Source organism: Pseudophryne corroboree, assembly GCF_028390025.1.
Source record: "Pseudophryne corroboree isolate aPseCor3 chromosome 3 unlocalized genomic scaffold, aPseCor3.hap2 SUPER_3_unloc_41, whole genome shotgun sequence".
Taxonomy (NCBI): Eukaryota; Metazoa; Chordata; class Amphibia; order Anura; family Myobatrachidae; genus Pseudophryne; species Pseudophryne corroboree.
The window spans coordinates 271295-295928 of record NW_026967532.1 but is presented as its reverse complement, the minus strand read 5'-3'; the positions used below and the strand labels follow the sequence as shown (position 1 = coordinate 295928).

Below are 24634 nucleotides of genomic sequence, written 5' to 3'. Positions count from 1 at the left end.
CTATAGGTCAGATAGACAATACAGTAAGAAACTATAGGTCAGTAAGACAATATAGAAGGAGACTAGGTCAGTAAGACAATACAGAAGGAAATTATAGGTAAGTAAGATAATACCTTAAGAAACTATAGGTCAGTAAGACAATACAGTAGGAAACTATAGGTCAGTAAGACAATACAGTAAGAAACTATAGGTCAGTAAGACAATACAGTAGGAATCTATAGGTCAGTGAAACAATACAAAAGGAAACTATAGGTCAGTAAGACAATACAGTAGGAAACTATAGGTCACTAAGACAATGCAGTAAGAAGCTATAGGTCATTAAGTCAATACAGAAGGAAATTATAGGTAAGTAAGATAATACATTAATAAACTATAGGTCAGTAACACAATACAGAAGGAGACTAGGTCAGTAAGACAATACAGTAGGCATCAATAGGTCAGTAAGACAATACAGTAAGAAACTATAGGTCAGTAAGACAATACAGTAAGAAACTATAGGTCAGTAAGACAATACAGTAAGAAACTATAGGTCAGTAAGACAATACAGTAAGAAACTATAGGCCTGTAAGACAATATGGAAGGAAACTATAGGTCAGTAAGACAATACAGTAAGAAACTATAGGTCAGTAAGACAATACAGTAAGAAACTATAGGCCTGTAAGACAATATGGAAGGAAACTATAGGTCAGTAAGACAATACAGTAAGAAACTATAGGTCAGTAAGACAATACAGTTGGAAACTATAGGTCAGTAAGACAATAAAGTTGGAAACTATAGGTCATAAAATAATACAGTAAGAAACTATTGGTCAATAAGACAATAGAGTAGGAATCTATAGGTCAATATGACAATACAGTAAGAAACTATATGTCAGTAAGACAATATGGGAGGAAACTATAGGTTAATAAAGACAACACAGTAGAAAACTAACTCAGTAAGACAATACATTAGGAAACTATAGTTCAGTACGACAATATGGAAGGAAACTATAGGTCAGTAAGACAATACAGTAGGAAACTATAGGACAGTAAGACAATACAGTAGGAAACTATAGGTCACTAAGACAATACAGTAAGAAACTATAGGTCAGATAGACAATACAGTAAGAAACTATAGGTCAGTAAGACAATATAGAAGGAGACTAGGTCAGTAAGACAATACAGAAGGAAATTATAGGTAAGTAAGATAATACCTTAAGAAACTATAGGTCAGTAAGACAATACAGTAGGAAACTATAGGTCAGTAAGACAATACAGTAAGAAACTATATGTCAGTAAGACAATACAGTAGGAATCTATAGGTCAGTGAAACAATACAAAAGGAAACTATAGGTCAGTAAGACAATACAGTAGGAAACTATAGGTCACTAAGACAATGCAGTAAGAAGCTATAGGTCATTAAGTCAATACAGAAGGAAATTATAGGTAAGTAAGATAATACATTAATAAACTATAGGTCAGTAACACAATACAGAAGGAGACTAGGTCAGTAAGACAATACAGTAGGCATCAATAGGTCAGTAAGACAATACAGTAAGAAACTATAGGTCAGTAAGACAATACAGTAAGAAACTATAGGTCAGTAAGACAATACAGTAAGAAACTATAGGTCAGTAAGACAATACAGTAAGAAACTATAGGCCTGTAAGACAATATGGAAGGAAACTATAGGTCAGTAAGACAATACAGTAAGAAACTATAGGTCAGTAAGACAATACAGTAAGAAACTATAGGCCTGTAAGACAATATGGAAGGAAACTATAGGTCAGTAAGACAATACAGTAAGAAACTATAGGTCATTAAGACAATACAGTAAGAAACTATAAGTCAGACAATTCAGAAGAAAACTATAGGTAGGTAAGATATTACAGTAAGAAACTATAGGTCGTTAAGAGAATCCAGTCGGAAATTATAGGTCAGTAAGACAATACAGTAGGAAACTTTAGGTCACTAAGACAATACCACAGGAGACTATAGGTAAGTAAGACAATACAGAAGAAACAATAAGTCTGTAAGACAATACAGTAGGAATCTATAGGACAGTAAGACAATACAGTAGGAAACTATAGGTCAGTAAGACAATACATAAGAAACTATAGGTCAGTAAGACAATACAGTAGGAAACTATAGGTCAGTAAGAACACAGTAGGAAACTGTACGTCAGTAAGACAATACAGTAGGATTAGGAAATGATAGGTCAGTAAGACAATACAGTAAAACTATAGGTCGTTAAGAGAATCCAATAGGAAATTATAGGTCAGTAAGCCAATACAGTAGGAAACTTTAGGTCACTAAGACAATACCACAGGAGACTATAGGTTAGTAAGACAACACAGTAGGATTAGGAAATGATGGGTCAGTAAGACGATACAGTAGGATTAGGAAATGATAGGTCAGTAAGACGATACAGTAGGAAATGATAGGTCAGTAAGACAATACAGTAGGAAACTATAGGTCAGTAAGACAATACCACAGGAGACTATAGGTCAGTAAGACAATACAGTAGGAAACTAGGTCAGTAAGACAATACAGTAGGAAACTATAGGTCATTAAGACAATACAGTAAGAAGCTATAGGTCATTAAGACAATACAGTAAGAAGCTATAGGTCATTAAGTCAATACAGAAGGAAATTATAGGTAAGTAAGATAATACATTAATAAACTATAGGTCAGTAACACAATACAGAAGGAGACTAGGTCAGTAAGACAATACAGTAGGCATCAATAGGTCAGTAAGACAATACAGTAAGAAACTATAGGTCAGTAAGACAATACAGTAAGAAACTATAGGTCAGTAAGACAATACAGTAAGAAACTATAGGTCAGTAAGACAATACAGTAAGAAACTATAGGCCTGTAAGACAATATGGAAGGAAACTATAGGTCAGTAAGACAATACAGTAAGAAACTATAGGTCAGTAAGACAATACAGTAAGAAACTATAGGCCTGTAAGACAATATGGAAGGAAACTATAGGTCAGTAAGACAATACAGTAAGAAACTATAGGTCATTAAGACAATACAGTAAGAAACTATAAGTCAGACAATTCAGAAGAAAACTATAGGTAGGTAAGATATTACAGTAAGAAACTATAGGTCGTTAAGAGAATCCAGTCGGAAATTATAGGTCAGTAAGACAATACAGTAGGAAACTTTAGGTCACTAAGACAATACCACAGGAGACTATAGGTAAGTAAGACAATACAGAAGAAACAATAAGTCTGTAAGACAATACAGTAGGAATCTATAGGACAGTAAGACAATACAGTAGGAAACTATAGGTCAGTAAGACAATACATAAGAAACTATAGGTCAGTAAGACAATACAGTAGGAAACTATAGGTCAGTAAGAACACAGTAGGAAACTGTACGTCAGTAAGACAATACAGTAGGATTAGGAAATGATAGGTCAGTAAGACAATACAGTAAAACTATAGGTCGTTAAGAGAATCCAATAGGAAATTATAGGTCAGTAAGCCAATACAGTAGGAAACTTTAGGTCACTAAGACAATACCACAGGAGACTATAGGTTAGTAAGACAACACAGTAGGATTAGGAAATGATGGGTCAGTAAGACGATACAGTAGGATTAGGAAATGATAGGTCAGTAAGACGATACAGTAGGAAATGATAGGTCAGTAAGACAATACAGTAGGAAACTATAGGTCAGTAAGACAATACCACAGGAGACTATAGGTCAGTAAGACAATACAGTAGGAAACTAGGTCAGTAAGACAATACAGTAGGAAACTAGGTCAGTAAGACAATACAGTAGGAAACTAGGTCAGTAAGACAATACAGTAGGAAACTTTAGGTCAGTAAGACAATACCACAGGAGACTATAGGTCAGTAAGACAATACAGTAGGAAACTAGGTCAGTAAGACAATACAGTAGGAAACTAGGTCAGTAAGACAATACAGTAGGAAACTAGGTCAGTATTGAAAGCAAACAACATAGTCAGCTGCTAACATAATGCCTTACTGTGCAAGAAAATACCATGTGTAATGAACCATACTGAACCTTATATTTAAGGCTGTACACCAAAGTTCTGATCCATATGGTCATTAGACGTTTAATGTGTCTATATGTCTATATCAGAAATAATTTATTTTGAAAGTGTCTCAATCCAGGCAAAGTGTGGAAACTGCACAATCAGACGCTGATAAAATAATTCACTGTGCCGAAATAACACTGTGTATTATGAATGGTATTAAATGGTGTTCACAAGGCTGGATAATAAAGCCCTGATAAGCATACTAAAATATATTTAATGTGTATATAAATCTATATCAGAAATGATTCTATAAAAAGCTGGATGTGTGTCAGGACACTAGTGACATGTTTCACATTTACAACAACTCTATAGTGATCATAGATCCATTTACAGCAAGTGTTATATATTCACTGAATATATGTAACCCTCCTAAATAAAAGGGCAGCAGACGGCACCTAATATATGTAGGTACCAGGTGTAAGATTCACTATTACACACACCCTGAAGGCATAACATGATACATTAATGAACTATGTTTAAATTAATATTTTAAGCCTACATTCATATAAGAATATGAAGAGCCCTCAACATTTCTATTATAACATAGAGGAATAAACTACTCTTATGATCTTAGATCATTAACATATATCTGAGTATAAGGAACGTAAGGGAATGAATATGGTGTACAGCAATATCCTGTTATAAGATTTCTGACCACTTATTGTCACTAATTGTTACAGCTCTCAATGAGCCATAGTGATGCTATGATAAAACCTTGTGACAACTGAAAGATTGGATACTGTCAGAGCTGAACAATTGTTTCTCTTTAGTGGATACATTTGTATCTGAATGTTTCTTATGCTCCTATTTCAGTGGATACAACACTGCTCATGAAGCCTGAGAGAGCACACCAGGGACGTGCAGTCAGGGGAGGCAGTGCCTCCCCTGTCATTCTCCCCTGTCATTAATGATTTTGTTACAATAATATAAAGAAGATACTTCTGACACATATTCTGTGTCCTAAGTATATGCTTTATATTATTTTAGTCATTTCTACATTTTCAAACTGTTTAATTTGTTTTTAGAGGCATCGAGAGCGGTGCCTCCTGTAGATAATGACAAAGGTCCGGAAGCGGGGGGCGGGGGCCAAGGAGAGGGCTGTAAAAGCCCATTAAAAAAAACAGGAACAGCGGCACCAGTGTGAGTGCCTCAGTGACAGGGGCGTGCCTTCTGCCCATATGAAAGCACGCCCCTTCCTCTGAGACAGATATGATTGGGTACTGTCTGATCCTCCTTCCTCCGGCCAGACCCGCATCACCCACACAGTCACACCGCCGGCGCCGCTCATCACCCCCGCACCCTCCCCCCGCTCGTTGGTGCTGACCTCTCCTGACCAGGCGGCCGCGTAGAGTGCCCTGCGCCGCTAATCACCCGCACACCACCGGCGCCGCTCATTCCCCCCTCCCGCTCACCTGGTGCTGCTCATCCAAACCCCCCACCCCCCCCACCCGCTCACCGTCATTGCTACCCTCCCCTGCAACCACCGCTGGTGGCTCTCATCTCATGGCGTGCTGCTTATCCCCCCCCCCCTCACTGTCAGTGCTGTTCATCTCTTCCCCCCCCCCCCGCCCCCCCTCACCGTCGGTGCTGCACATCTACCCCCCCCCCCTCAGTGCCAGTGCTGCCCATCTCTCCCCCTCTAACTCCCCGCTGGTGCTGCTCATCTCGCCCCATCCCCCTGCTCACCTGGTGCTGCTCATCATCTTTTCCCTCCCCCTCCACTCACCTGATGCTGCTCATCTCCCCCCCACCATCAGTGCAGCTCATCTCTCCCCCCCCAAAACCATCGCTGGTGCTTCTCATCTTCCACCACCCCCCCCCCCTCCCCTCTGCTCAGTGCTGCTCATCTCTCTCCCCCCCCCTGCTCAGCTGGTGCTGCTCATCATCTTCTCCCCCCCCCCCACTCACCTAGTGCTGCTCATCTCTCCCCCCCAACCACCGCAGGTGCTTCTCGTCTCCCCCCCGCTTGGTGCTAGTGCTGCCCGTCTCCCCCCCCCGCCCCCCCGCTCACCTGGTGCTGCTCATCTCCCCCTCACCGCCCGCTCACCAACAATGCAGCTCATCTCTCTGCTCATCTCCCCCCTCCCCCTGCTCAGTGCCAGTGCTGCTCATCTCTCCCCCCCCCCAACCACCGCTGGTGCATCTCATCTCCCCCCCGCTCTCATGGTGCTGATCATCATCTTCTCTCCCCCCCCCTCTGCTCAGTGCCAGTGCTGCTCATCATCTCCCCCCCCCCCCCCACTCATCTGGTGCTGCTCACCCCCCACTCACCATCAGTGCTGCTCATCTCCCAACCCCCCCCCAGCCCCCAAACAAACGCTGGTGCTGCACATCCCCCCCCCCTCAGTGCCAATGCTGCTCATCTCTCCCTCCTCACTCACCGCCAGTGCTCATCACCCCCCCCCCCCTGCTCACCGCCAGTGCTGGTCATCCCCCCGCTCTCTGCCAGTGCTGCTCATCTTCCCCACAGCCCCCACCTCTCCCTCCGCTCACCACCAGTGCTTACACTTCCCACCCCGCTCACCACCAGTGCTTCTCACTTCCCACCCCGCTCACTGCCAGTGCTGTTCATCTTCCCCACAGCCCCTCCCCGCTCACTGCCAGTGCTGCTCATCTCCCCCCGCTCACTGCCAGCGCTGCTCATCTTCCCCAAGGACTCCCACCCCTCCCCCCGCTCACTGCCAGTGCTGCTCATCTCCCCCCTCCACCTCACTACCGCCCGCCGTTTGCTTGCCAGCTGAGCTGAGCTGGGCTATCACCTGGAGGGAGCGCAGGAGAAGTTGCCGAGGCTTGACCGCAGCATCTGGGAATATGTGAGAGACCACAGCCGCTATTGACAGACACCGGTGACTGGTGAGTAGCTTGTAAATTCCCAAACTCCCCCCACCCAGTGGCGCCAATCTGTCTTTTTGCTGGTGGGTGCCTTGACATAATTATGTCGCCGTGGTTGCACACGCAACAGACCAGGAGGCTGACTGTGAGCTGGGGGTGGAGCCGCGGGTTGAGGAATTTACTGCCCATGGCTCCACCCCCAGCTCACAGTCAGCCTCCTGGTTTCTGGGGTATTGGGCGGCTGGGGGAAGCTGTAGTGCCAGCCCGTGCCCGGGGCTTCACTGACACTATCCTGCGCTCACCCCCCGCTGGTGGCTCATTGAGTGTCGGCCGGGAGAAGCTGCAGTGCTGTGCCTAGGGCTCCGCTGAGACTGCTGGGCTCACCCCCGCTGACGACTCATGTGATGTATGTATAGACCACATGAGCCACCAGCGGGGGTGATCGCAGCCTAGTCATACACCAGATGTGAATTTTGCCTCAGTCAGTGTGCTACAATGTGAGTTTCGGCTCATTCAGTGTGCTACAATGTGACTGTCAGCTCATTCAGTGTGCTACAATGTGAGTTTCGGCTCATTCTCTGCTATAATGTGAATTTCGGCTCATACTGTGTGCTACAATGTGACTGTCAGCTCATTCAGTGTGCTATAATGTGAGTTTCGGCTCATTCAGTGTGCTACAATGTGAATGTCGGCTCATACTGTGTGCTATAATGTGAATGTCGGCTCATTCAGTGTGCTACAATGTGAATATTGGATCATTCAGTGTGCTACAATGTGAATGTCGGCTCATTCAGTGTGCTAAATTGTGAATTTCGGCTCATTCAGTGTGTACAATGTGAATTTCGGCTCATTCAGTGTGCTACAATGTGAATTTCAGCTCAGTCAGTGTGCTACAATGTGAATGTTGGCTCATTCAGTGTGCTACAATGTGAATATTGGATCATTCAGTGTGCTACAATGTGAATTTCAGCTCATTCAGTGTGCTAAATTGTGAATTTCGGCTCATTCAGTGTGTACAATGTGAATTTCGGCTCATTCAGTGTGTACAATGTGAATTTCGGCTCATTCAGTGTGCTACAATGTGAATTTCAGCTCAGTCAGTGTGCTACAATGTGAATTTCGGCTCATTCAGTGTGCTACAATGTGAATTTTGGCTCATTCAGTGTGCTACAATGTGAATTTCGGCTCATTCAGTGTGTACAATGTGAATATTGGATCATTCAGTGTGCTACATTGTGAATTTCAGCTCAGTCAGTGTGCTATAATGTGAATATTGGATCATTCAGTGTGCTACAATGTGAATGTCGGATCATTCAGTGTGCTACAATGTGAATTTCAGCTCAGTCAGTGTGCTACAATGTGAATATTGGATCATTCAATGTGCTACAATGTGAGTTTCGGCTCATTCTCTGTGCTATAATGTGAATTTCGGCTCATACAGTGTGCTACAATGTGACTGTCAGCTCATTCAGTGTGCTATAATGTGAGTTTCGGCTCATTCAGTGTGCTACAATGTGAATGTCGGCTCATTCAGTGTGCTACAATGTGAATTTCAGCTCATTCAGTGTGCTACAATGTGAATTTCGGCTCATACTGTGTGCTATAATGTGAATATTGGATCATTCAGTGTGCTACAATGTGAATGTCGGCTCATTCAGTGTGCTACAATGTGAATATTGGATCATTCAGTGTGCTACAATGTGAATTTCAGCTCATTCAGTGTGCTAAATTGTGAATTTCGGCTCATTCAGTGTGTACAATGTGAATTTCGGCTCATTCAGTGTGCTACAATGTGAATTTCTGCTCAGTCAGTGTGCTACAATGTGAATTTTGGCTCATTCAGTGTGCTACAATGTGAATTTTGGCTCATTCAGTGTGCTACAATGTGAATTTCGGCTCATTCAGTGTGTACAATGTGAATTTCGGCTCATTCAGTGTGCTACATTGTGAATTTCAGCTCAGTCAGTGTGCTATAATGTGAATATTGGATCATTCAGTGTGCTACAATGTGAATGTCGGATCATTCAGTGTGCTACAATGTGAATTTCAGCTCAGTCAGTGTGCTACAATGTGAATATTGGATCATTCAGTGTGTATGTGAATTTCAGCTCAGTCAGTGTGCTATAATGTGAATTTCGGCTCATTCAGTGTGCTATAATGTGAATTTCAGCTCATTCAGTGTGCTACAATGTGAATATTGGATCATTCAGTGTGCTACAATGTGAATTTCGGCTCATTCAGTGTGCTACAATGTGAATTTCGGCTCATTCAGTGTGTACAATGTGAATATTGTATCATTCAGTGTGTACAATGTGAATATTGGATCAGTCAGTGTGCTACAATGTGAATATTGGATCAGTCAGTGTGCTACAATGTGAATATTGGATCAGTCAGTGTGTACAATGTGAATTTCGGCTCATTCAGTGTGCTACAATGTGAATATTGGATCATTCAGTGTGCTACAATGTGAATGTCGGATCATTCAGTGTGTACAATGTGAATATTGGATCATTCAGTGTGTACAATGTGAATATTGTATCATTAAGTGTGTACAATGTGAATATTGGATCAGTCAGTGTGCTACAATGTGAATATTGGATCAGTCAGTGTGCTACAATGTGAATATTGGATCAGTCAGTGTGTACAATGTGAATTTCGGCTCATTCAGTGTGCTACAATGTGAATATTGGATCATTCAGTGTGCTACAATGTGAATTTCGGCTCAGTCAGTGTGCTACAATGTGAATATTGGATCATTCAGTGTGCTACAATGTGAATTTCGGCTCAGTCAGTGTGCTACAATGTGAATATTGGATCAGTCAGTGTGCTACAATGTGAATATTGGATCAGTCAGTGTGCTATAATGTGAATATTGGATCAGTCAGTGTGCTACAATGTGAATATTGGATCAGTCAGTGTGCTACAATGTGAATATTGGATCAGTCAGTGTGCTATAATGTGAATATTGGATCAGTCAGTGTGCTACAATGTGAATATTGGATCAGTCAGTGTGCTACAATGTGAATATTGGATCAGTCAGTGTGTACAATGTGAATTTCGGCTCATTCAGTGTGCTACAATGTGAATATTGGATCATTCAGTGTGCTACAATGTGAATTTCGGCTCAGTCAGTGTGCTACAATGTGAATATTGGATCAGTCAGTGTGCTACAATGTGAATATTGGATCAGTCAGTGTGCTATAATGTGAATATTGGATCAGTCAGTGTGCTACAATGTGAATATTGGATCAGTCAGTGTGCTACAATGTGAATATTGGATCAGTCAGTGTGCTATAATGTGAATATTGGATCAGTCAGTGTGCTACAATGTGAATATTGGATCAGTCAGTGTGCTACAATGTGAATATTGGATCAGTCAGTGTGTACAATGTGAATTTCGGCTCATTCTGTGTGCTGCAATAAGAATTTCGTCTCATTCTGTGTGCTACAATGTAAATTTCCGCATATACTGTGTGGTATAATGTGAAATGGGCACCAGTACTAGACAGTATAAGGGGTTCTACTATTGTGGGGTATATGGTGTGGTAAACTACATGGAAGGACACGCGCCCTTTGTGAGTGGCCACGCCGCCTTATCCGGAGCGCATGCGCCTTCGGCGCGCACATAATTGCAACCTTCACTTTTCCATATCCCAACTTCAAAATTCCACTTCGACCACTGTGAGGGATGGTATCAGAATCCTGGCACTTGAGATAACGACGGTCAGAATACCGACAGCGTCATCCTGATGTGCAGGATCCCAACAAACCCCCCAACCCTCCCTGCCTGCAGCCTGTTCTTAAACTGCACCAGGTAGAGCCCATTCCTAGACTGGTACTGCTGGCCAGGGATGACTGCTTGTCTCCAGCCTCCAACTCAAGCAGCAGCGCAGCTGTTGGGAGACCTGCTGCTGCTGGAGGAGAATGGAGGTGAGCAGAGTCTGTCCCCATGCAGTCCGAGAGGAGGCTCCAGAATCTGCCCCCTACTGCTGTAGTGCAGGAAGGAGACACAAGCACAGCAGGCACAGCCAGGGGCTGTGATTACATGATATAGTGCTATGGATTGTACGAGGAAGGGGGCCCCAAATCCGTGTGTTGCTTAGGGCTCCACGAGGTCTAATCTCGCCTCTGGCAGCGGCCATAGCGGTGGCTTTAGTGGGCATGCCTCACCAGCCACTGACCTCACTGCACGCCACTGGAACACACAGGTGTTATTGAGACCTTATAACAGAGCTTGTATATTAACTGTGAGATATAGAGAGACACAGTACACATTTAGTATTTTGATTAGTCTATTGAGAGATATTTCAGCATGACATATAGCAAACCATTAGCGTTCTATATGGTGACATCTGGAATCTGGCTTCAACGCTCCTATATTTGGAATCCTGGGAAGGAATATATATAATTGTGGGACACCTATTCTTGGAGCCTTCTTAGTTGTCTAATATATGAAATATAACACATATGAAATATTTCTGATACACTCTTGACCAGAGGTTCTCAAACTCGGTCCTCGGGGGCCCACACAGTGCATGTTTTCCAGGTCTCCTCACAGCATCACAAGTGAAATATTACCTCCACCTGTGGACCTTTAAAAATGTGTCAGTGAGTAATAAATACACCTGTGCACCTGCTGGGTTACCTGCAAAACATGCACTGTGTGGGGTCCTGAGGACCGAGTTTGAGAACTCTACTCTTGACCATTTATAGATTTTGTTAGCAATATATGAGCGAATCTGGTGACCTCTAGTGCGCAGCATTTTCATTTTAAAACACGATTTCTTCTCTATTTACACTATGCAACTTTCCTTTTAATATTCGCTGGTCTTAATATATATTTCAATAAAAGTTATATTTTAGTATAAGATTCTGTGCACCACTATAGGGCATTTCACATTCTTCTTTTTTTCTCCTGGAAACTATAGGTCAGTAAGACAATACAGAAGGAAACTATAGGTCAGTAAGACAATACATTAAGAAACTATAGGTCAGTAAAGAAGGAAACTAGGTCAATAAAGAAGGAAACTAGGTCAGTAAGACAATACAGTAAGAAACTATAGGTCAGTAAAACAATACAGTATGAAACTATAGGTCAGTAAGACAATATAGTAGGAAGCTGTAGGTCAGTAAGACAATACAGTCAGAAACTAGGTCAGTAAGACAATACAGTAGGAAACTATAGGTCAGTAAGACAATTCAGTAAGAAGCTATAGGTCAGTAAGACAAAACAGTAAGAAACTATAGGTCAGTAAGACAATATGGAAGGAAACTATAGGTCAGTAAGACAATATGGAAGGAAACTATAGGTCAGTTAGATAATACATTAGGAAACTAGGTCAATACGACAATACAGTAAGAAACTATAGGTCAGAAACACAATATAGTAAGAAACTATAGGCCGGTAAGACAATACAGTAGGAAACTATAGGTCAGTAAAACAATACAGTAGTAAACTATAGGTCAGTAAGACAATACAGTAAGAAACTATAGGTCAGTAAGACAATACAGTAAGAAACTATAGGTCAGTAAGACAATACAGTAGGAAACTATAGGTCAGTAAGAGAATACAGTAAGAAACTATAGGTCAGTAAGACAATACAGTAGGAAACATTTAAAAAGGCTTTTTATACGAGTTCCTCCTAACACCGCACAACTGCTCAGTGCGCAGACATTTGTGCGCAAAATAAAAAAACTTGCAGTAAAACCTATGGAGAATTTTCACCACTATTAGCGGCTAAATGGATAGGGAATTTTTTGCGATTAACTGATCCCCCCCATAAAGTGTTTACACATACAGTATGATGTTACATTGAGATTTCCGCTGGAGCAAACGCTGCCACAATATTATTGAATGTGTAATTTAGCCCGTCCTCGTATGGGTGTAATATATTAATATATTCTTACTGAACAGGATTACCAGCACTGAATCAGTTATCACCCAATATAATATACATGCCAATGTTTAATAACAAATACACTTGTTTTTTTTATTACTTTATTCACCTTTATACATTTACTTTTGTGTTTTATATATCACTGATTTATCTTACATACTTTACTGTACTTAATAAAGGTTATATATTATTTTAGTGCGCAAACAGGACAGCACTTTCTCTTCTTTGCTGTTTAATTATTGCAAAGCCCATGTCACCTCTAGTAATCCCACATGAGCGTCCATGTCACCTCCAGTAATCCCACATGAGCGTCCATGTCACCTCTAGTAATCCCACATGAGCGTCCATGTCACCTCTAGTAATCCCACATGAGCGTCCATGTCACCTCTAGTAATTCCACATGATTGTCCATGTCACCTCTAGTAATCCCACATAAACGTCCATGTCACTTCTAGTAATCCCACATGAGCGTCCATATCACCTCTAGTAATCCCACATGAGCGTCCATGTCACCTCTAGTCATCCCACACAAGCGTCCGTGTCACCTCTAGTAATCCCACATGACAGTCCATGTCCTCTCTAGTAATCCCACATGAGCATCCATGTCACCTCTAGTAATCCCACATGAGCGTCCATGTCACCTCTAGTAATCCCACATGAGCGTCCATGTCACCTCTAGTAATCCCAAATGAGCGTCCATGTCACCTCTAATAATCTCACATGAGCATCCATGTCACCTCTAGTAATCCCACATGAGCGTCCATGTCACCTCTAGTAATCCCTCATGAGCATCCATGTCACATCTAGTAATCAGACATGAGCGTCCATGTCACCTCTAGTAATCCCACATGAGCATCCATGTCACCTCTAGTAATCAGACATGAGCGTCCATGTCACCTCTAGTAATCCCACATGAGCGTCCATGTCACATCTAGTAATCAGACATGAGCGTCCATGTCGCCTCTAGTAATCCCACATGAGTGCCCATGTCACCTCTAGTAATCCCACATGAGCGTCCGTGTCACCTATTTATTTATTTATTTATTTATTAACAGTTTCTTATATAGCGCAGCAAATCCCGTTCACCTTTACAATTTGAAATAATAACAAACTGGGTGATAACAGTCATAGAGGTAGGAAGGCCCTGCTCGCAAGCTTACAATCTATAGGGAAATAGGCATATGTACACAAGGAAAGGTGCTATCTATTGCATAGAATGAGAAGACATGTGAGGATATGTGTGGACTGTACAGAGTGGATGTAATTTGATAGGAAGGTTTAGGAAAGTTATCTGGGCGGTTCAGGAATTTGATACGCTTGCCTAAAGAGGTGAGTTTTGAGGGAACGCTTGGAGACTAGAGGAGAGTCTTATTGTACGTGGTAGGGCATTCCACAGAGTGGGTGCAGCCCGATGAAAGTCCTGCAGTCGTGAGTGGGAGCGAGTAATGAGTGTGGATGAGAGACACAGGTCTTGTGAAGAGCGCAGAGGTCGGGTTGGGAGATATTTTGTGATAAGCGAAGTGATGTACGTTGGTGTAGTTTGGTTAATGGCCTTGTGTGTGAGTAAAAGTATTTCTCTGACGTCCTAAGTGGATGCTGGGGACTCCGTCAGGACCATGGGGATAGCGGCTCCGCAGGAGACAGGGCACAAAAATTAAAAGTTTGACCACTAGGTGGTGTGCACTGGCTCCTCCCCCTATGACCCTCCTCCAAGCCTCAGTTAGGTTTTTGTGCCCGACCGAGCAGGGTGCAATCTAGGTGGCTCTCCTATGTTAGGTTTTTTATTTTCAGTGAGTCCTGCTGGCAACGGGCTCACTGCAACGCGGGACTTAGGGGAGAAGAAGTGAACTCACCTGCGTGCAGGATGGATTGGCTTCTTAGGCTACTGGACACTAGCTCCAGAGGGACGATCACAGGTACAGCCTGGATGGTCACAGGAGCCGCGCCGCCGGCCCCCTTGCAGATGCTGAAGACAGAAGAGGTCCAGGAATCGGCGGCTGAAGACTTCCCAGTCTTCTTAAGGTAGCGCACAGCACTGCAGCTGTGCGCCATTGCTCTCAGCACACTTCACACCAGCGGTCACTGAGGGTGCAGGGCGCTGGGGGGGGGGGCGCCCTGGGCAGCAATGTAGATACCTAAGCTGGCTAAAAATACATCGCATATAGCCCCTGGGCTATATGGATGTATTTAACCCCTGCCAGGAATCCAGAAAAAACCGGGAGAAGAGCCCGCCGAAAAGGGGGCGGGACCTATCTCCTCAGCACACAGCGCCATTTTTCCCACACAGCTCCGCTGGTAGGAAGGCTCCCAGGCTCTCCCCTGCACTGCACTACAGAAACAGGGTAAAATCAGAGAGGGGGGGCACTTTTGGCGATAATTATAATATTTAAGCAGCTATAAAGGGAACACACTTATATTAAGGTTGTCCCTGTATATTATAGCGCTTGGGTGTGTGCTGGCAAACTCTCCCTCTGTCTCCCCAAAGGGCTAGTGGGGTCCTGTCTTCTATCAGAGCATTCCCTGTGTGTCTGCTGTGTGTCGGTACGTGTGTGTCGACATGTATGAGGACGATGTTGGCGTGGAGGCGGAGCAATTGCCTGTAATGGTGATGTCACCCCCTAGGGAGTCGACACCGGAATGGATGGCTTTGTTTATGGAATTACGTGATAGTGTCAGCACGCTGCAAAAGTCGGTTGACGACATGAGACGGCCGGCAAACCAATTGGTGCCTGTCCAGGCGTCTCAAACACCGTCAGGGGCTGTAAAACGCCCATTACCTCAGTTGGTCGACACAGACACCGACACGGACACTGACTCCAGTGTCGACGGTGAAGAAACAAACGTATTTTCCAGTAGGGCCACACGTTATATGATCACGGCAATGAAGGAGGCTTTGCATATATCTGATGCTGCAAGTACCACAAAAAGGGGTATTATGTGGGGTGTGAAAAAACTACCTGTAGTTTTTCCTGAATCAGATGAATTGAATGAAGTGTGTGATGAAGCGTGGGTTACCCCCGAAAAAAACTGCTAATTTCAAAGAAGTTATTGGCATTATACCCTTTCCCGCCAGAGGTTAGGGCGCGCTGGGAAACACCCCCTAGGGTAGATAAGGCGCTCACACGCTCATCAAAACAAGTGGCGTTACCGTCTCCAGAAACGGCCGCCCTCAAATACCCAGCTGATAGGAGGCTGGAAAATACCCTAAAAAGTATATACACACATACTGGTGTTTTACTGCGACCAGCTATCGAATCAGCATGGATGTGCAGTGCTGGGGTGGCTTGGTCGGAGTCACTGACTGAAAATATTGATACCCTGGATAGGGACAATATTTTATTGACTATAGAGCATTTAAAGGATGCATTTCTTTATATGCGAGATGCACAGAGGGATATTTGCACTCTGGCATCAAGGGTAAGTGCGCTGTCCATTTCTGCCAGAAGAAGTTTATGGACGCGACAGTGGTCAGGCGATGCGGATTCCAAACGGCATATGGAAGTATTGCCGTATAAAGGGGAGGAGTTATTTGGGGTCGGTCTATCGGACTTGGTGGCCACGGCAACAGCCGGAAAATCCACCTTTTTACCTCAGGTCACCTCCCAGCAGAAAAAGACACCGTCTTTTCAGCCGCAGTCCTTTCGTTCCCATAAGAATAAGCGGGCAAAAGGACATTCATATCTGCCACGAGGCAAAGGAAAGGGTAAGAGACTGCAGCAAGCAGCTCCCTCCCAGGAGCAGAAGCCCTCCACCGCTTCTGCAAAGTCCTCAGCATGACGCTGGGACTTTACAAGCGGACTCAGGTGCGGTGGGGGTCGCCTCAAGAATTTCAGCGCGCAGTGGGCTCACTCGCAAGTGGACCCTTGGATCCTGCAGGTAGTATCTCAGGGTTACAGGTTGGAATTCGAGACGTCTCCCCTCGCCGGTTCCTGAAGTCTGCTTTACCAACGTCTCCCTCCGACAGGGCGACGGTATTGGAATCCATTCACAAGCTGCATTCTCAGCAGGTGATAGTCAAGGTACCCCTTTTATAACAGGGAAAGAGGTATTATTCCACACTGTTTGTGGTACCGAAGCCGGACGGCTCGGTAAGACCTATTCTAAATCTGAAGTCTTTGAACATGTACATACAAAAGTTCAAGTTCAAGATGGAGTCACTCAGAGCAGTGATAGCGAATCTGGAAGAAGGGGACTTTATGGTGTCCTTGGACATCAAGGATGCTTACCTCCATGTCCCAATTTGCCCTTCACACCAAGGGTACCTCAGGTTCGTGGTACAAAACTGTCATTATCAGTTTCAGACGCTGCCGTTTGGATTGTCCACGGCACCCCGGGTCTTTACCAAGGTAATGGCCGAAATGATGATTCTTCTTCGAAGAAAAGGCGTATTAATTATTCCTTACTTGGACGATCTCCTGATAAGGGCAAGGTCCAGAGAACAGCTAGAGGTCGGTGTAGCACTAACCCAAGTAGTGCTACAACAGCACGGGTGGATTCTGAATTTTCCAAAATCCCAGCTGATCCCGACGACACGTCTGCTGTTCCTAGGGATGATTCTGGACACTGTTCAGAAAAAGGTGTTTCTTCCGGAGGAGAAAGCCAGGGAGTTATCCGAACTTGTCAGGAAACTCCTAAAACCAGGAAAAGTGTCTGTGCATCAATGCACAAGAGTCCTGGGGAAAATGGTGACTTCTTACGAAGAAATTCCATTCGGCAGATTCCACGCACAAATTTCTCAGTGGGATCTGCTGGACAAATGGTCCGGGTCGCATCTGCAAATGCATCAGCGGATAACCCTGTCTCCAAGGACAAGGGTGTCTCTGCTATGGTGGTTGCAGAGTGCTCATCTGTTAGAGGGCCGCAGATTCGGCATACAGGACTGGGTCCTGGTGACCACGGATGCCAGCCTGAGAGGCTGGGGAGCGGTCACACAGGGAATAAACTTCCAGGGCGTGTGGTCAAGCCTGGAGACGTTTCTTCACATAAATATAGGAGGAGTAAGAACGATACTCGTGGCTCCGGATTGGCCAAGAAGGACTTGGTACCCCGAACTTCAGGAGATGCTCACGGAAGATCCATGGCCCCTACCTCTAAGAAGGGACCTGCTTCAGCAGGGACCTTGTCTATTCCAAGACTTACCGCGGCTGCGTTTGACGGCATGGCGGTTGAACGCCGGATCCTGAAGGAAAAAGGCATTCCAGAGGAAGTCATCCCTACCCTGATTAAAGCCAGGAAGGAAGTGACCGCACAGCATTATCACCGCATTTGGAGAAAATATGTTGCGTGGTGTGAGGCCAGGAGGTCTCCGACGGAGGAATTTCAACTGGGTCGATTCCTACATTTCCTGCAAACAGGATTGTCTATGGGCCTCAAATTGGGGTCCATTAGGGTTCAAATTTCGGCCCTGTCGATTTTCTTCCAGAAAGAATTGGCTTCAGTTCCTGAAGTCCAAACTTTTGTCAAAGGAGTACTACATATACAGCCCCCGGTTATGCCTCCAGTGGCACCGTGGGATCTCAACGTAGTTTTAGAATTCCTCAAATCCCATTGGTTTGAACCACTCAAATCGGTGGATTTGAAATATCTTACATGGAAAGTGACCATGCTACTGGCCCTGGCTTCGGCCAGGAGAGTGTCAGAGTTGGCGGCTTTATCGTACAAAAGCCCATATCTGATTTTCCATTCGGACAGGGCAGAACTGCGGACGCGTCCTCCGTTTCTCCCTAAGGTGGTTTCAACGTTTCACCTGAACCAACCTATTGTGGTGCCTGCGGCTACTAGCGACTTGGAGGACTCCAAGTTGTTGGACGTTGTCAGAGCCTTAAAAATATATATTTCAAGGACGGCTGGAGTCAGAAAGTCTGACTCGCTGTTTATACTGTGTGCACCCAACAAGCTGGGTGCTCCTGCGTCTAAGCAGACGATTGCTCGTTGGATTTGTAGCACAATTCAACTTGCGCATTCTGTGGCAGGCCTGCCACAGCCTAAATCTGTAAATGCCCACTCCACAAGGAAGGTGGGCTCATCTTGGGCGGCTGCCCGAGGGGTCTCGGCATTACAACTCTGCCGAGCAGCTACGTGGTCAGGGGAGAACACGTTTGTAAAATTCTACAAATTTGATACCCTGGCTAAGGAGGACGTGGAGTTCTCTCATTCGGTGCTGCAGAGTCATCCGCACTCTCCCGCCCGTTTGGGAGCTTTGGTATAATCCCCATGGTCCTGACGGAGTCCCCAGCATCCACTTAGGACATCAGAGAAAATAAGAATTTACTCACCGGTAATTCTATTTCTCATAGTCCGTAGTGGATGCTGGGCACCCATCCCAAGTGCGGATTGCCTGCAATACTTGTACATAGTTATTGTTACAAAAATCGGGTTATTATTGTTGTGAGCCATCTTTTCAGAGGCTCCTCTGTTATCATGCTGTTAACTGGGTTCAGATCACAAGTTGTACAGTGTGATTGGTGTGGCTGGTATGAGTCTTACCCGGGATTCAAAATCCTTCCTTATTGTGTACGCTCGTCCGGGCACAGTATCCTAACTGAGGCTTGGAGGAGGGTCATAGGGGGAGGAGCCAGTGCACACCACCTAGTGGTCAAACTTTTAATTTTTGTGCCCTGTCTCCTGCGGAGTCGCTATCCCCATGGTCCTGACGGAGTCCCCAGCATCCACTACGGACTACGAGAAATAGAATTACCGGTGAGTAAATTCTTATTTTTATATTGAATGTGGTAGAGTACAGGTAACCAATGGAGGGACTGACAGAGTGGATCTGCAGACGATGAACGTCTAGCGAGGAAGATAAGCCTCGCCGCTGTATTCAGAATGGATTGTAGTGGTGAGAGTCTTGTTTTGGGAAGACCAGTTAGGAGACTATTGCAATAATCAATGCGGGAGATAATGAGAGCGTGGATTAGAGTTTTAGCAGTGTCTTGTGTAAGGTATGGTCGTATTTTGGATATGTTTTTTAGATGCATGTAACATGATCTTGAGACAGATTGAATGTGGGGAACAAAGGACAGATCAGAGTCAAGGATGACACCTAGGCAGCGAGCTTGTGGGGTAGGGTAGATAGTCAAGTTTTCAACAGTGATAGAGATATCAGGTTGGTACCTACTATTGGCCGGTGGAAATATAATTAACTCTGTCTTTGAAATATTAAGTTTGAGGTGGCGAGATGTCATCCAGGATGAGATGTCAGAAAGGCATTCAGTGACACGGTCCAGTACAGATAGGGACAAGTCAGGGGAGGATAGGTAGATTTGAGTATCATCTGCGTACAGATGATACTGAAAACCAAAAGAGCTGATTAGTTTGCCAAGAGATGAGGTATAGATAGAGAAAAGCAGAGGACCCAAGACTGAGCCTTGCGGTACTCCAACTGAAAGAGGTAGCGAAGAGGAGGTAGATTCAGAGAAGCGTCACCTCTAGTAATCCCACATGAGCGTCCGTGTCACCTCTAGTAATCCCACGTGAGCGTCCATGTCACCTCTAGTAATCCCACGTGAGCGTCCATGTCACCTCTAGTTATCCCACACAAGCGTCCGTGTCACCTCTAGTAATCCCACACAAGCGTCTGTGTCACCTCTAGTAATCCCACATGATCAAGGTCCAGTCTAAGCATCCTAGCTTTTTTGTTTTTTAATGATTACAGGTAAAAAAATGTCAGTTATAGAATTATATATTGTAATCTGTAACACCCTGGGTCATTTTATATTTTAATGTATTTTATTTCCAGCAGATGGACACACAAGGAGGAATATCACAGAAGGACATCTAATGTTATCCCCGGATTGTGACATAAAAGATGACAGTAGACAGGATTCTCCAGGAGCTAACCCCATTACCGCAATTAAACATCCAGCTCTATCAGCTGATCCCCCTGATCCTGGGAAATATTCTCCTGATCACTCTGATATTGGTGCATCTGTTACAGCTCTGAGAGTAGATACAGTGTTTCCCTGTTCTATAGATGCCAAATGTTTTACACAGAACACAAAGCGTATTACCCATCAGCCAGCTAAGGCAGGTGAGAGGCCATTTCCATGTTCTGAGTGTGGGAAATGTTTTACACACAAATCAGCTCTTGTTACACATCAGAGAAGTCACACAGGTGAAAAGTCATATTCCTGTTCTGAGTGTAGGAAATGTTTTCCACGGAAATCAGAACTTGTTACACATCAGAGAAGTCACACAGGTGAGAAGCCATATTCCTGTTCTGAGTGTGGGAAATGTTTTGCATGGAAATCAAATCTTGTTAAACATCAGAGAAGTCACACAGGTGAGAAGCCGTACTTCTGTTCTGAGTGTGGGAAATGTTTTGCATCGAAATCAAATCTTGTTACACATCAGAGGAATCACACAGGTGAGAAGCCATATTCCTGTTCTCAGTGTGGGAAATGTTTTGCATCGAAATCATATCTTGTTATACATCAGAAAAGTCACAGAGGTGAGAAGCCATATTCCTGTTCTGAGTGTGGGAAATGTTTTGCATCGAAATCATATCTTGTTACACATCAGAAGAGTCACACAGGTGAGGAGCCATATTCCTGTTCTGAGTGTGGGAAATGTTTTGCATATAAATCAAATCTTGTTACACATCAGAAGAGTCACACAGGTGAGGAGCCATATTCCTGTTCTGAGTGTGGGAAATGTTTTGCATCGAAATCACATCTTGTTATACATCAGAGAAGTCACACAGGTGAGAAGCCATATTCCTGTGCTGAGTGTGGGAAATGTTTTGCATTGAAATCAGGTCTTGTTATACATCAGAAAAGTCACACAGGTGAGAAGCCATATACCTGTGCTGAGTGTGGGAAATGTTTTCCACGTAAATCAGATCTTGTTACACATCAGAGAAGTCACACAGGTGAGAAGCCATATTCCTGTTCTGAGTGTGGGAAATGTTTCACACAGAAATCACATCTTGTTCCACATCAGAAAAGTCACACAGGTGAGAAGCCGTACTTCTGTTCTGAGTGTGGGAAATGTTTTGCATTGAAATCAAATCTTGTTACACATCAGAGGAATCACACAGGTGAGAAGCCATATTCCTGTTCTCAGTGTGGGAAATGTTTTGCATCGAAATCATATCTTGTTACACATCAGAAAAGTCACACAGGTGAGAAGCCATATTCCTGTTCTGAGTGTGGGAAATGTTTTGCATCGAAATCATATCTTGTTACACATCAGAGAAGTCACACAGGTGAGAAGCCGTATTCCTGTTCTGAGTGTGGGAAATGTTTTGCACAGAAATCAGATCTTGTTACACATCACAGAAGTCACACAGGTGAGAAGCCGTACTCCTGTTCTGAGTGTGGGAAATGTTTTGCATGGAAATCAGTTCTTGTTAAACATCAGCGATTTCACAAGTGAGAATCCATTTTCATGCTGAGAGATAAATAAATCTGCTCTTGTTGAACATATTAGACATTACCCAAGCACGGAACCATTTAAATCTTCTGGAGTATAATTATCACTGTCGTGCATGTTCCTCAAGGGTCAATCCTATCTCCTATGCTTTATAAAATATACATGCTACCATGGGTTATATAATCAGACATCATGGCCTGGTCTACCACTGCTATGCAGATGACCTGCTTTTTGCTCCATGTACTGAGAACCTAATACCAATCCTAAATGGTTGTCTAGCTGAGCGCCAGGGGTTGATGATGCCAGCCCAGCATTACATGGTCCAAGGTACTAGAAGCAGCTTCTGCCTCCTTACTGCCCCGCTTGCTTACTTCTAAAGATGAAGGACTGTTACCAGCAGTACCAAGAATCCTCTGTCATTCATTTAAGGGTTGAACGTTTAGCTTTGCAGCCCTGACCATGGAACTCACTGCCTTGCACAGTCCAAGAGGCCTCCAATCTAGAGACCTTCACAAGCAGACTGATGACTGTTACTCACGCTTTTCATTAATGTACCTCTATTTAGTTCCTAAATAAAACATTCCAAATGCTTAGGTCTTTTTTCTGCTGTTTATTTTGTATCTTGTGCTTTGTGTAAATGTGAATGTCTAATGCCAGTTTCCACAATCTGTATTGCTGCATGACAGTATGGCGGCCATTGGAACGTGTTGTCACTTCTAGTTTGCCTAACTTGTTGCAGACACTCATCTTGATAAGGAGTGTTGAGTGTTTTCTGATACAAGATCCTGTCCATATATACCCTGTACATTATCATGTGCATTAGTCACCCGGGTTCCATCTGCAGTGGTTTGTTGTATGTTACATCTATATGGTGCAGATACTCCCCTGTATGATTTCATAATAAAAGCTTTTGTTTGCATCTAATTATAGATGTATAGCTTTTATTTCTCTTACGTCCTAGAGGATGCTGGGGACTCTGTAAGGACCATGGGGTATAGACGGGCTCCGCAGGAGATATGTGCACCCTAAAGAACTTTTAGTATGGGTGTGCACTGGCTCCTCCCTCTATGCCCCTCCTCCAGACCTCAGGTAGATTCTGTGCCCAGAGGAGAATGGGTGCATTACAGGAGCTCCACTGAGTTTCTCTGATAAAAGAATTTTGTTAGGTTTTTTATTTTCAGGGAGCACTGCTGGCAACAGGCTCCCTGCATCGTGGGACTGAGGAGAGAGAAACAGACCTACTTAAATGATAGGCTCTGCTTCTTAGGCTACTGGACACCATTAGCTCCAGAGGGATCGGAACGCAGGTCTCCCCCTGCCGTTCGTCTCAGAGCCGCGCCGCCGTCCTCGCAGAGCCGGAAGATAGAAGCCGGGTGAGTATAAGAAAAAAGAAGACGTCTCAGGCGTCAGAAGACTTCTGAGCTTCACTGAGGTAAGCGCGCAGCGGTAACGCTGCGTGCCATTGCTCCCGCATGTTACACACAAGGCAGGCACTGATGGGTGCAGGGCGCCCTGGCCAGCAATATATACTTTCTCTGACGTCCTAGTGGATACTGGGAACTCTGTAAGGACCATGGGGAATAGCGGCTCCGCAGGAGACTGGGCACAACTACAGAAAGCTTTAGGACTACCTAGTGTGCACTGGCTCCTCCCACTATGACCCTCCTCCAGACCTCTGTTAGAATCTTGTGCCCGGCTGAGCTGGATGCACACTAGGGGCTCTCCTGAGCTCCTAGAAAGAAAGTATATTTTAGTTTTTTTATTTTACAGTGAGACCTGCTGGCAACAGACTCACTGCTACGAGGAACTAAGGGGAAAGAAGCGAACCTACCTGCTTGCAGCTAGCTTGGGCTTCTTAGGCTACTGGACACCATTAGCTCTAGAGGGATCGAACACAGGACCCGACCTCGATCGTTCGGTCCCGGAGCCGCGCCGCCGTCCCCCTTACAGAGCCAGAAGCAAGAAGAGTCTGGAAAATCGGGGCAGAAGACTTCTTCAAGGTAGCGCACAGCACTGCAGCTGTGCGCCATTGCTCCTCATGCACACCTCACACTCTGTTCACTGATGGGTGCATGGCGCCGGGGGGGGCGCCCTGAGGTCAATATTAGACACCTTGACTGGCAAATCTACACCATATATAGTCCCAGAGGCTATATAGGTGTAAAAATACCCCTGCCAGGGTTACAGAAAAAGTTGGAGAAGTCCGCCGAAAAAGGGGTGGGGCTATCTCCCTCAGCACACTGGAGCCATTTCTCCCTCACAGCTCTGCTGGAAGGATCGCTCCCAGGCTCTCCCCCGCAGTTACAACTACATAAGGGTAAAAAAAAGAGAGGGGGGGCACTAAATTTAGGCGCAGTATAACTATATAGCAGCTATAAGGGGATATAATTGTTAGTCCCTGTATTGTATAGCGCTCTGGTGTGTGTTGGCATACTCTCTCTGTCTCCCCAGAGTCATTTGTGGGGTCCTGTCCTCAG

General features: G+C 44.5%; 2 protein-coding genes across 2 annotated transcripts in view; one reads left to right on the top strand and one right to left on the bottom strand.

Moving 5' to 3' along the window:
- The window catches only part of LOC134984241 (oocyte zinc finger protein XlCOF29-like), a 460434-nt gene that overhangs the window by 229038 nt on the left and 206762 nt on the right, over window positions 1–24634 (bottom strand). The window lies entirely within an intron of this gene.
- LOC134984242 (zinc finger protein 585A-like) overlaps window positions 1–24634 on the top strand; it is a 225631-nt gene that overhangs the window by 44174 nt on the left and 156823 nt on the right. The window contains exon 4 of the mRNA XM_063949869.1: window positions 20524–22101. Within this exon, the coding sequence (XP_063805939.1) occupies window positions 20524–22101 (1578 nt within the window). The remainder of the gene's footprint in view (window positions 1–20523; window positions 22102–24634) is intronic.